The sequence below is a fragment of the Meles meles genome, chromosome X (assembly GCF_922984935.1).
Source record: "Meles meles chromosome X, mMelMel3.1 paternal haplotype, whole genome shotgun sequence".
In the NCBI taxonomy this organism is placed as follows: domain Eukaryota; kingdom Metazoa; phylum Chordata; class Mammalia; order Carnivora; family Mustelidae; genus Meles; species Meles meles.
The window spans coordinates 112,657,800-112,671,164 of NC_060087.1; the positions used below are offsets into that span (position 1 = coordinate 112,657,800).

Here is a 13,365-nt window from a genome sequence, read left to right on the forward strand (position 1 = left end):
CTAAAATCCAGTCTTTTATGTGGCAAGATTAAAAAGTAAGAAATCTTTATTCTGTTTTAGAATGCAAACCTGTTTTTCCAAAATCTGCTTTCCAGAAACTACCATTCTGTAATTTCATGGATGTCACTACCAAATAAGCATGGATGGCTCTGTACCATCAATGGAATGATTCTTTGCCTCAGTCTTGGCATTTCAGCTCCCACTTCATGCTCTGGTAACGAAGGTCATAAACATGATTTGCTATCTGGCTTGTTATTTCTTTGAATTGTCAACATTTAGTAAGGATTTTCCTTGGGAATTTCTTCTGTCCAAAATGACACCAACGATGCCAAGCATGGGCTCTACACGCCTCCTTTAGACGTGGATTTGGGGTTCTTGACCTGCTACCAGTACAGTTGTATTCTGGATTGTTCCCTAAAGGATGGGTATAGATTTTCACTGAGCCATTCTTTCTACCATTTAGTCTCCTCATCCTATTCCCCCCGCCTGACCAAACGACAGGTTCAGCTGATTTCTGTAAAACAGCTTGCCTGAGGGCAAATTTAGCTGGCTACCATCAGAACCAGTCCCCAAGAAATGCCCTCATTAGTGCAGAGATCTAACTACTGACAGAATTGTAGGAAATTTTAATAGCTGAGGGATCTGATATAACTTCCCCAGGAACTTCTGATTTCTGTGGGGCCAGGAAATACCACTATGATGGTGACTGAGTTCATCATACTAGGGTTTGGAGACCTCCAAGAAATTGGGTCTCTTATTCTTCTTGGTGTTTGGCATTGTCTACCTAGCCACCATATCTGGGAATCTTCTCCTCATGGTCCTGGTGAGCACTCAGTGGGGACTCCAGACACCAATGTACTTCTTTCTGGCAAACCTCTCATGCTTAGAGGTCTGTTATACATCGAACATTGTGCCCAGGATGCTGCTGGACTTACTGAGAAAGAACAGAGTGATCTCCAGGCAGGTTGTGTTATGCAGCTCTATTTCTTTGGGGCTCTGGGCAGCACTGAGTGCTATCTTCTGGCAGTGATGTCATACGACTTCTACCTGGCTGTCTGCCAGCCCTTGCACTATCCAACACTGATGCATGGAACCATATGTGTGTGGTTAGTAACTGGTTCATGGTTTAGTGGCTTCACAGTGGCAACTGTATTCCAGGCTGTTATGGTAACCAGTTTGACCTTCTGTGGTGGCAATGAGATTGACCATTTCTTCTATGACTTGAAACCTCTGCAGGAGCTCTCCTGCTCAGATCCCCCACTGGTCAACGTAGTCTGCATGAGTCTAACAGTGCTGGTGAGTTTGGCCCTGTCTAGACTAAACCTAACCTCCTACTGGAAAATTCTTTCCGTGGTCTTGCATATACCTTCCATGACTGGTTGGCAGAAGGCATTCTCTATGTGTTCTTATCTAGTTGTTGTGACTTTATTTTATGGAACCTTGATCCTGGTCTATGCTGTACCCTTTGCTAGTTAGGTGCCAGTTCTCAATAAAACCTTCTCCTTGTTCTATACTGTTATCACTCCCATGGGTAACCCCCTTATCTACAGCCTCAAAGACAAACATGTCAAGGAGGCCCTGAGGAAGCTGAGGATTTGATCCTACAATGATGAGTTCCATTCAATCGACAGAAATGATGGCAGTCTGAAGGTTAAGGCACTGTCTGTCCTCATCCTCAGGGAACTCTCAGCCTAAGAAAGCATAGCATAGATTATAATATTTTTAAGGTAAAATATTGATTAGTCTCCAAATCATCTATTTAGCTGATTTGGGGGAAGAGTTAGTAGATTTGTCTTGGTGTCCTTGAAATTTTCTAGTTTTTCTTTTGTACTGTGAGCATATTTATACTGTGAGAGGAGAAGAGCACCTCCTAGGAGTGGAACTATTATGGGATAAAAAACAAATAGTTAAAAAAAAAAAAACAAATAGTTGCTAAATATACACCCCCCCCAAAAGCTCAATCCTGAAAGTAGGTATTTGCAAGTGTGCTTTAGTTGTCTTCAATTTTCTGTGTATGTGTGTTTTAAAATGAGACTGGGAGATTTTAAAAATGAGACTGGGAGATTTGGGGTTGGAGGAGGAGTTGTAACTGTGCTATTCCTATAAGATTAAAGAAAGATAAAGGTGGGATCTAATAAAATATATGGAAACTCACTAGAAGACTAGTTTTAAAGAAATGTGCATCAAACACAATTTGTGAGGCACGTGGATTGCCTCAAGTCACTCTTTTCTAAATTGAATTTTCCCTAGAATTTACAGCTACCCCCTGTGTTTTCATTTTGTTCTTTCTGTTCCCCTTTCAGATCATCCTTCTGCTGTGTACCTGAGTTTGCCTTTCTGGGCTCACTTGTGCTTTTGTTTCTTATTTTTGTATCTGTTGTCAGTTACTTAGCATTATCAACTGGTGTATTCAAGCTACACTTCAAGAGGGAGGGAAGGCAAAAACATTCTGCTGTGATAAGGGAAAGAATGTGTGTATTTGTTTATTGAAGCAAAAATACCTACTGAATATTTATTGAATGAAAAAAATTTTTGAAAAAATATTTATTGAGAACCTAATATTATGTAGGCATTGACTGCGGTAGGTGCTAGGAATAGAATAGTGAATAATATAAATACAGTTCTGACCTCAAAGATATTACAGCCTTGGAGACCTTCGTGTTCAAATTGCTCAGAATTTATCTTTTTTACCTTATAGACTATATAATTATTGAAAGCACTGTCTATAAAGAGAATCTTTATATATTGCATATAAAAATCCCAATATTCTTATTTACCTTAATTTGAGAAGTAATTATATAATTAATATGAAATAACCTAATATAAATACCTAACAGAACATTTAGTGGGACATATGAACAAACACAAATGCTCAGAATGTCCCTTGCTTAGTTAGTTAAATTTGCCTCATTTTTTTTTCCTTTAAGACCCAACCCAAGTCCTACCTTCTCTCTCCCTGACTGTCCTGTTCATGTCATTTCTTCCCCTGAGAAATTGTTCATTTCCCTTCATTTGACAAGTAGAATTTATTGCTCTTTATGTTTTATGTATATGCCCTATCTTTCTAGTGAGATTATAAATCCTTCAAGGACAGAGACAGAAAGTCTTTTTAGCTGTATACTCAAGTACCCAGCATAGCACATTACACACAGCAGACCTATCTTCAAAGGATAAAATCTGAGCTCTTCAACACGGAAATCAAGGTCTTCCATGACCTTGCTTCTGCCTCCTTCCCCATTCTCACTTCCCACCAGGCTCCATCTCAGTTTTCCATATCACACCTATGCATCGTTACTCATACCCTTTGCCTGTAAGATCCTGACCATATTTGTTTTTCACCTAGCTAATGCCCCTTCATATTTTACATGCATTATCATCCTCACTAGAAAGACTTACCTGATCATTTTCTTCCATCCAACACGTTGAGGGAAGGGATACTCTCCTCTATTTCCGTGGACTCATTGTGGGCATATGTTTAAGCAGTAATCACATTATCTGGTGGTTTGCCATTGCATCTTCAGAACCTAGAAGAATGCTTGGCATAGAAGAAACCTCAGGAATACTTGCTGAGTGACTAGCTAAATGGTTATATATCTTCCTTCCCTAATAGATTACTATTTCCTTCACCTCAAGTACCACCTATATACTGATAATTCCTCCATAATTTGATGTTATGACAAGTGCTGTGAAGGAAAATAAGTCTGCTGGGAAAGCATATAACAAGGGTAACTAATTTGGATTGGGTTGGAAGTTTCAGAAAAGACTTCTCTGAAGACATGGCATTTGAACGGAGATCAGAAAGATGAGTAGGAATAAGCCAGGCAAAGGTAGATTATAAGGTAGGATAGAGGAGGGAATAATTTCAAAAGATAGATTAGTCCACATCAGGGTCTTGCAGTGGTAAAGATCTTGAAGAGTTTGGGATCAGAGAAAATGTTAATATGGTTACCATATGTGGTGACCAAGGAGAAGAATGTGGTAGATGGGCCTGGGAAGGTAGCCAAAAGCCAAATAATACAAGGTCTCACTGGATTTCATTTTAAGTAAGATTGGAACTCTTTGAAGGGTTTTTTTGTTTTGTTTTTAGCAGAGGGACATGGTCTATTTATGTTTTAAAATCACTCTGGCTGATAGGTACAGAATGACCTTTTTTAAAATTTTTATTTTTAAATTTTAAAATAAACATATAATGTGTTTTTATCCCCAGGGGTACAGGTCTGTGACTCGCCAGGTTTACACATTTCACAGTACTCATCATAGCACATACCCTCCCCAATGTCCATATCCCCACCACCTTATCCTGTCCCCACTCCCCCCAGCAACCCTCAGTCTGTTTTTTGAGATTGAGTCTTTTATGTTTTGTCTCCCTCCCAATTCCATCTTCTTTCATTTTTTCTTTTCCTGCCCCCCCAACCCCCCCCATGTTGCATCTCCACTTACTCATATCAGGGAGATCATATGATAGTTGTCTTTCTCTGATTGACTTATTTCACTAAGCATGATACCCTCTAGTTCCATCCACGTCATCGCAAATGGCAAGATTTCGTTTCTTTTGATGGCTGCATAGTATCCCATTGTATATATATACCACATCTTCTTGATCCATTCATCTGTTGATGGACATCTATGTTCTTTCCATAGTTTGGCTATTGTGGACATTGCTGCCATAAACATTCGGGTGCACGTGCTCCTTTGGAGCACCACGTTTGTATCTTTAGGATATATACCCAGCAGTGCAATTGCTGGGTCATAGGGTAGCTCTATTTTCAGTTTTTTGAGGAACCTCCACACTGTTTTCCAGAGTGGTTGCACAAGCTTGCATTCCCACAAGAAGTGTAGGAGGGTTCCCTTTTCTCCACATCCTCACCAGCATCTGTCATTTCCTGACTTGTTAATTTTAGCCATTCTGACTGGTGTGAGGTGGTATCTCGTTGTGGTTTTGATTTGTATTTCCCTGATGCCGAGAGATGTGGAGCATTTTTTCATGTGTCTGTTGGCCATCTGGATGTCTTTACAGAATGACTTTTAATAGGACTGGGGCTAATAGATATTGAGAAGCCAATTAAGGCATTTTTACAATGTTATGCAGTAAGAGATGATGGCAATGTGGACTAGAAGAGTAGCTGCAGAGATGGGGAGAAATGAATTCAGCTCTATATATTTAGAGGCAGAAATGATAGGGTTTGGTGATGGATTATAGAGGAAGGCATCAGTAATAACTCTCAGGTTACTGGTTTGTGAGTTGAATATGTGCTTGGGCCACTCACTGGGATGGGAGAGCCTTGGAATAGATCCATATTTGGGGAAGAAGAGAAATGATGAGATCAGTTTTGTATTAGAGTATTCTGATATAACAATGGATGTTAACTAGGTAGTTAAATATACTGGTCCAAAACTCAAAAGAGATATCTGGGCTAGAAATATGAATTTAGAAGCCATCAGCATGTAGATGGCATTTAAAGGCCAGGAAATGGGTGAAATCATGTAGAGAAGCAGTTTAGAAGAAGAGAACTCAGAATGGATCCCTGGGAATTCCACCATTTAGAAGTCACATAGAGGAAGAATAATCAGTAAATAAGACTGAGGAAGGATAGAGAGATAGGAGAAAATCCATACATGCAAGCAGAGGGAAGAGACGTTCTTTTTTCTTTTTTCTTTTTTTTTGGGGGAGGAAAGAATTGTTTAGGTAGGAAAGGCTGGTAAACTATACTAAAGGCTGATGGGAGAAAGTGCAAGCTGAGGACAGAGAAGAGTCCATTGTCTCTGAAAACATGGAAGATACTGATGACCTCACTAACAGAATTTTTGGTAGAGTGATATAATGGGTGCAGAAGCCACACTGGAATGAGATGCAGGAGTGAATAAAAAGTGTAGATATCACTATGTATAGATAATTCTTTGGAGAAGCCTGGCTATGAAAAGAAACAGATTTGGTGACAGCTGGAACAGAGAACTTAAGGGAAGATGTTTATTCCTACAATGTAAAAGAATAGAAAATGTTTGAATAACACAAGAAGAATTGATTAGAAAGGGAAATATTGAAGATAGCATTTTATGGCTCCTGCAAAGGTTGGAAGGTCCAAGGTCCAGAGCATATATATGTAAAGGAAGTGGCCTTTGATCAAAGGAATGACAATTATTATGTGACAAATACATATGGAATACTTACTGTGTGCTTGATTTTGTTTCAAGTACTAGGGTTATGACAATGAAGAAAGCATTGTCTCTGCTTTCACGGAGCTCACAGTTTGGTGAAAAAGACATACAAGTAAACAGATGATTATAATCAGGTTGATTAATGCTCTGATAATTATGGGATCCTATGTCAGTCCTGGGGAGAGTCATTGTTATGGGTTCAAATTTGTCCCCCCCCAAAAGATATATTTTGGAGTCCTAATACCCAGTACCTCATCATGTGGCCTTATTTGGATAGGGTCTTTACAAACCTAACCAAGTTAAAATGAGGTCATTAAGGTGGGTCCCAATTTAATATGACTGGTGTTCTTATAAAAAGGGGAAATTGAGACACAAAGACACACACACAAGAACAGAGGCAGAGATTGGAATGGTATGTCTGCAAGCCAAGACACGCTAAAGATTGCCAGCAAACCACCAGAAACTAAGAGAGATACATAGGACAGATTCTTCCTCACTGCCCTCAGAAGAAATCAATGCTGACTTGATCCTTGTTTTCTGGCCTTCAGAACTGTGAGGAAGTAAACTTTTGTTGTTTAGGCCAATAAGTTTGTGGTACTTTGTTATGGCAGCCCTAGCAAACTCATATAGGCATTCAAACCAGCCTGAGGGAGAGGGTTTATTCAGATTAAGAGAAGACTTCCCAGTAGAGGTGTTACTTGAGTCAAGTCAAGATAAATAAGCAGGATTCCATGGGTGGGATCTGGGGAGACCATTTTATGTAAAGTGATCATGACCTGCAGTGGTTTGGAAGTGAAAGAGTGTACATGTCTAAACTATTGCAAGTAATCCACTGTGGCTGCATGTAGACTGTGTGGGCATGGTGGCAACAACTGAGACCCGACAAGCTGGAGCCAATTCATAAAAGGCCTCTATTCCCAGCCATAGAATTTGGATTTTACCCTGAAGCCAAGTGATTGGCCTTTACATATTCATTCCCCTCCCTATTATTCAGCTGCCTAAACTCACCCCCCACCCCCACCAAGAAGCCTTCTCTTACATCTACTATGGAACTTTTCACACACAAATATGAAAAAGAACGTCCTTCTTATCTCCTCAAATATGCAGTGAACTCCTTGAGAGAAGGGGCTATGTTCTGTTTACTGAGATATATGTCCAGTGCCTGGCAAGTGTTTGGCATATAGTAGTCTCTCAATAATTAGCTATCTGGTGTGTTCCTAGGGAAACAATGGGTTGTCTTTGGAATGGTATTCAGCACACTGAATATTTTGCTTTTCTTCTTCTCTCTTCTTCTTTCCTGTCACTGATGACTCAGCACCCTCCACCCTTGGCTCTCATTTCACTTCTCCACTTGGTTTTCTCTTTGATCAAGGACTCTGGGAACTCCCAGTATGTTTTCTCCCACCCAAAATTGACAATGCCCACATCAGGCAGTCTCTCATGCCTTCCGGTTCCCACCGTCCCCAAGAGAGCCTGGTTTACACTGTACAAAATCCTACAGTCCAACCTTGTCACCTTGCTTCTGCTCCCTGGTTCTGCCAGAACTAGTGCTTAACTTAGCCTAAGCAGGGTCATTAGGTCAGTTTCAAGGAAGTAGCTCTGCCCAGAATGGACCAAAGAACAGGTGGCAGCTTTGGCAATAGGATGCAGTTGAGGCTACAGGATGCAGCAAAGAGGTTGCTGGCTCAGCAGGTAGGCAGAGTCAGATAATCTGAGCAATCTCCAACTGGGCCAAACTTGACCCATGGGATCCCCACTGAAAAAGGAAAACTAGGGCACCAGAACAGGAAATTAGAAAGAATGATATTCAAGGCAAGATGCTGAGCAGAAACCACGTGTAGTAGGTTGAACTCTTAAAAAGTACATCCCCTCAAAATAAAGTACATTCCCTCATACCCACCCATTCCTACATGCACAAACACACCCAACTTGAGCCAGTAAACACACACACACACACACACACACACACACACACACACACACAAAATGCTGACACAGACCTATGCCCATACTGGAAGAACCAAGTGTGACACGCTTTGTGTTGGCAGATATTGTAACACCTGATGTGTTTACAGCTGGCAGGGATTGAGGTGCTCTTTACAAGTGCATGTCCCAAATAATAGAGGTATCCTTTGAGGGGAACAAAGTCTTTTTCATTGTAATTGTTTCAAACAGATAGCTTTCTGTCTTATACCAACTAAATCTGATATAATTTAAATTTTTCTGGATGATTCCAAGCCATCTTTATGAACACTCATTATTGGAGGCTGGGCTGAGACATAGGGTGTTATCAGTAGCTATGCTGAAGTGTATTCGACTTTATCCCTGCACTAAACAGTCCCAGTATTAAGTACCTTATTTACACAGACACCTATATTACCATGTATATAGGTATGAATATATACATACACCATATTTCATATAAGTGTCGATATAAAATGCACACATAAGTGTCGATATAAAATGCACACATAAGTCATATTATAGATACAGACACAGTACAGTTACTTCAAAGCAACCTATTTGTAAGTGGCTCCTTTTCTTATAGCCAATAGCTTGCTTCTTTCGTCATTTTCATTCCTTTTTTGCACGCTAATTGTTGGGATTAAGCAGTTAACACCTCATTCACTGCAGAGTTGGTAGTTTTAATTGGTCACTCTTGACTTACCTGAAGAAGGCATTTTAACTATAAAGAACTTCTCTGGGAGATTGGCTCTGGGGGAGTTATTAAAAGCAAATGCAAAAGAGTTCCTTGGGAGGCCATTATTTTGTATTTCCCCTCTGCCCCCACCCTCACATGTTTATTACCGGTAGTAAGGTGAGAGAAAATTCCCTGATTTCATTAGAAACCTGGAAAAATAATTTTTCCTTATCAGTATCTTCCTTTCTTGCTAGGGCACATTTCTTCTGGAATGTGGTGTGGCAAAAGGGCCAGCCCCAAGCATATTTTTGTCTAAAGGGCAGAGCTGGGGCACCTGGGTGACTCAGTGGGTTAAGCCTCTGCCTTCGGCTCAGGTCATGATTTCAGGGTCCTAATATCGAGCCCCCTCACGGGGCTTTTTGCTCAGTGGGGAGCCAGCTTCCCCCTCTCTGTCTGCCTTCCTCTCTGCCTACTTGTGATCTCTCCCTCTGTCAAATAAATAAATAAAATCTTTTAAAAAAGTAAAGGACAGGGTTAATAAACCCTCTGGAACTTCAGGGCTCATTCCTGGAGAACAACACCATCCTCCCCAACCTTCACACCCCACATACCTGCAGCAAAACAGCCACCTCATTAGCTCAAAGTTGTAAATAACTCGGACACCACCTAGGCTGGTGGTAATCACACGTTTGTCACTTCAGGGAGAAGAGAGAAACTGTTTCAGACTGTTTCACCAGCATCTGTTTTACTTACATACAAACAATGAGCTTACCACAAACCCTGTTTATTGAAACCAACCTGGCAGAACCTAGTGTGACATGCCTTGGTTGGCAGATACCTTAACATCTGATCTATTTGCCATTGGCCGGGAAGGAAATGTTTTTAAGACGATGTCCCAAATAATAGAAGCGTCCTTGCAGTAGCCAAGTCCTTTTCATTGTAATTGTTTCAAATAGATAGGTCTCTGTCTTTTCACGCCAAGTGAACCTGACATAATTTGCCCTTTTCAGGTTGATTCCAGCCATCTTTACAGACACTAATCATTGAGTTGGGCTGGGATGTAAGGGGTGTCCTTAGGAGCTATGTTGAGGTGGATCAGACCGTTTAATCATCCAATAAATGGCCGCAGGCTTTCCTTTTTTTTTTTTTTTTTTAGAACAATTCTGTCTTCTTTCCAAAGTCTTTACTTGCTGATCATGTTGTTTATGCCTCCAGTAGCCCTTTGACATTTTCTGTTCTACTCTGGACTCAGAAACCAAGCCGAGTTACAATTGTGTATAGAGTAAGATTAAGAGCCTTAGGAGTTTTTCTATAAGTACTCTGCATGAGTTTTGGTGTATAGATTTTATATCATCTTTTCTGCCTGCTCTAAGATTTTTAAAGGTTAAGTCAGAGTTTTTTGTTTTTTTTTTGTTTTTTTTTTTTTAGCTCTGAGAGTACTAGACAATTATGGTTTCCAGGAAGGGAACATTTAGGTAAGTGATACATCATCATAGTTAGGGTTAATACACATAAAGTAAACTTCACAAAAAGAAAGGATGTGTTTGGTAAATTCATACCTTAAACAGAATCATAAGGGTAATTAATGCAAGTTTCATTTACATGTGAAACTTGACTATACTTTTCTATTAATATGGATCCCATTAAGTGATCTATTCTGTAATACAATTCACTGTACATATTTGGAAGGAACAGTAGCAAAGAAAAATACCTCAATCAATCCATTGATAAGAAAGTTCATTTGCATAAAGTAAGCCTGTACTTAGAAACATAGAGAATTCATGGAAGTTCTCAGTCCTTGGGTAGTCATAGTGGCAGCTGAAAAAAAGAGAGAACCAAGGCCATGTTAGCAGGGGAAGTTAAAGGTCCAAAGTGTCATTAGCTCAAGAATAATTGGTGGTGGTCATATCTCAGGAAGACAGAAATATTCCCACAAACCTGAGTCACAGTCTTCTCTTGGAACATGACGGGAATGGAATATGTTTCTGAAATAACTCTGTGAAGGAAATTCCTTTTTCTTTTCTTTTCTTTCTGATCCTTTCTTTCTTTCTTTCGAGAGTGAGCATATGCAGGGGTAGAAGGGTAGAGGGAGAGAGAGAATCTTAAGCAGGCTCCATGCCCAGTGCAGAGCCCAACTAAGAGCTCAATCTCATGACCTGAGATCATGACCTGACCCAAAATCAAGAGTCAGCCACATAAATGACTGAGCCACCCAAGTACCTCTGTGCAGGAAATTTCTAAGCAAGAGGAGTCAATATTAGTGGGGGAATTACTTTATAGTTTTGAAAGATATTCTGAGCTTTTGCTAAGTCAGATTGGTCTTCCCAAGGGTAGCTCAATATATGCTAGATAACATGCTTTTTTTGCATGTGTTATTTCATCTAGGGCCCATGAACTTTACAGGTGGATGTCATTTCCATTGTGCAGATAAGGAAAAATGGTTTTGTGAAAGTGTTTCACTTGACCAGTCTTTCAAACCCAATTCTAACTCTATAGCCTACCATATGCTGTATATGTATATGTATATACTCTATAGCTACCATATGCTGTAGCTCCTTAGGAGATGGGATAAGACAAATACTGTAGGGTACTATAACAGGTAAATGTCAGTAACTAAGCTGAGATTCATGTCAAGGGGCTACTTTATCTCCCTCCAAATCCACGAGGCAATGAGCTTCATCTAGTCCTGAATAGGTTGACAATATATGAAAGAGAAAGGACAATATAAGTGTCCTACTTTCTAAAACAATCATCCTTGAGGCCAAGTCTATACAACCCAAAGAGAAGTTTTTATTTGACATTTGGAACTGTGACCAAGGTCAGACTAGCAACATGTATTAACTTTCAGGAGCAAAATTGGCAACATTGGCCAATCAGTCTCCATTAGTTAGCATCAACAGTTCAGTGTAGTGCATGCTACTTTCATGTCACTGAAATAAATGAGTGGCTATTGTTTAGAGCAAAGGATCAATATCAAATATTGTATGAAATAAATTTCTACTAAATGAATTTCTTACTAAATGAATTTGCAAGTGAGATACTTTATGCATTAAGAGATACTTATGAGGGGCTAAATAATATCAAGAGCAAGAATTGGGACTGCCAGGAAAGGTTTAGGAACAGTGTCCTTGATGATGCATGAATTGGTCATCTCATCATCCACAGGATTGATGAAAATGTTGAAAAGGTCAGAGATTTGCTTCATTAAATGTCTTAGTGCCTTGCAACTGTGAGAATGATGGCTGAAGAATCCAATTTGGAGGAAGAAGCTAGCTTGTTCTGGAAAAAATCTTAAACACAAGCAAAGTTTCTGAAAAGAAGTCAATGCATTTTGAGTGATGAATGAAAACAGGAAGGACTTGACATTTGTTTTGAACTTTCAAGGGAAACTTGACAAAGCAAGGTATTCTCAAGCAGAATAGTAACCAGGGTGGAAAATGGGCTTTCTCATATGGTCAAGGAACAAATGATGGAACCTTCAGAGGCAAACTGTAGCATGCCAGAGACCCTAAGATGGGTGTAGAATCTGACTATGGATGAGGATAATGGGCTCGTATTGTTGTCCCAGCAATGACACAAGCCATGTAGAATTTGCTTCTCAAAGTCTAATAGGATAAAAATTCTAAAGCACTAGATGAATTCTGTGATTGGCTTTTTCTTTTTCTTTCTTTTTAAATTTTATTTATTTGTCAGAGAGAGAGAGCGCATAAGCACGGGGAGTGGCAGGGAGAGGGAGAAACAGGCTCTTTGCTGAGCACGGAGACCTGTGTGGGACTCAATCCCAGGACCCTGGGATCATGACATCAGATGAAGGCAGACGTTCATCTGACTGAGCCACCGAGGCGTCCATGTGAATGGCTTTTTCACCACAACAGGGCCATAGTTGGTAAATCACTTTCACAATTTTAGTTGTTCTGAGGGCATTCAAAAATTCCTGTGGGTTAAACTCTGTCCTTGATTCTTGGAACAATCCTAGTTTTTGCAAAGGGGAAATCCTAGAAACTCAGGCTTACTCTGACTTTGTCATCTCATAAACTTACTTGGGGTCCTACTTCATTTCCTACAACTCTCTTCTAGAATCCAAATCTCTTATTTGGTTTCCCAACTGATAATCCATTCCCTCTGAAAGTAGTGTTCTTATTTGCCTCTCTTCAGGCCTTTCTAATCCTTACTTTAATACTATACTTCTATCTGTTCTTGGAACTCCTGAATACTGTCTACCTATTTCTTGCCTTGACACTATTGCTACTATTAGGTCTCCCTGACACTTTGGTCACCCACCTGCTTGAGCTAGGTCTATAATGCTTAGGCCCCTCTTAGAGTTTATGTAAGTCCTTCCTCTTTGTCTGGATCTAACTTATTTGAATGGTACCACTCAGCTTAGACTCCAGGGTCATTTATCAGACCAAGCTCAAAAAGACTTTTGACCAATTGTAGAATGCAACTGCATCCTCAAAAGATGAAAAAGTTAACCTCAGCTGAGGAAATTAAAAAAAATGTGTCTAAGAATATAAAGTAATTACTCAAAAAGGAAGTTTCAGTGATTTTGTTTTTAGCATCAATGGAAT

General features: G+C 39.9%; 1 protein-coding gene across 1 annotated transcript; it reads left to right on the forward strand.

The window, feature by feature from the left end:
- Positions 1–696: 696 nt before the first annotated feature.
- LOC123934750 (olfactory receptor 6N1-like) lies at positions 697–2,327 on the forward strand. The gene is made up of 2 exons (XM_045994827.1): positions 697–1,296; positions 2,304–2,327. Exons 1-2 carry the CDS (start codon positions 697–699, stop codon positions 2,325–2,327), a joined length of 624 nt encoding a protein of 207 aa, XP_045850783.1.
- The last annotated feature ends 11,038 nt before the right edge of the window (positions 2,328–13,365 follow it).

Excerpts from the sequence above, each read along its gene's own strand:
- LOC123934750 (XM_045994827.1), top strand. The coding sequence starts at position 697 with ATGATGGTGACTGAGTTCATCATACTAGGGTTTGGAGACCTCCAAGAA. Across the intron at positions 1,297-2,303 it reads GCATGAGTCTAACAGTGCTG|ATCATCCTTCTGCTGTGTAC; the intron begins GTGAGTTTGGCC and ends TTCCCCTTTCAG.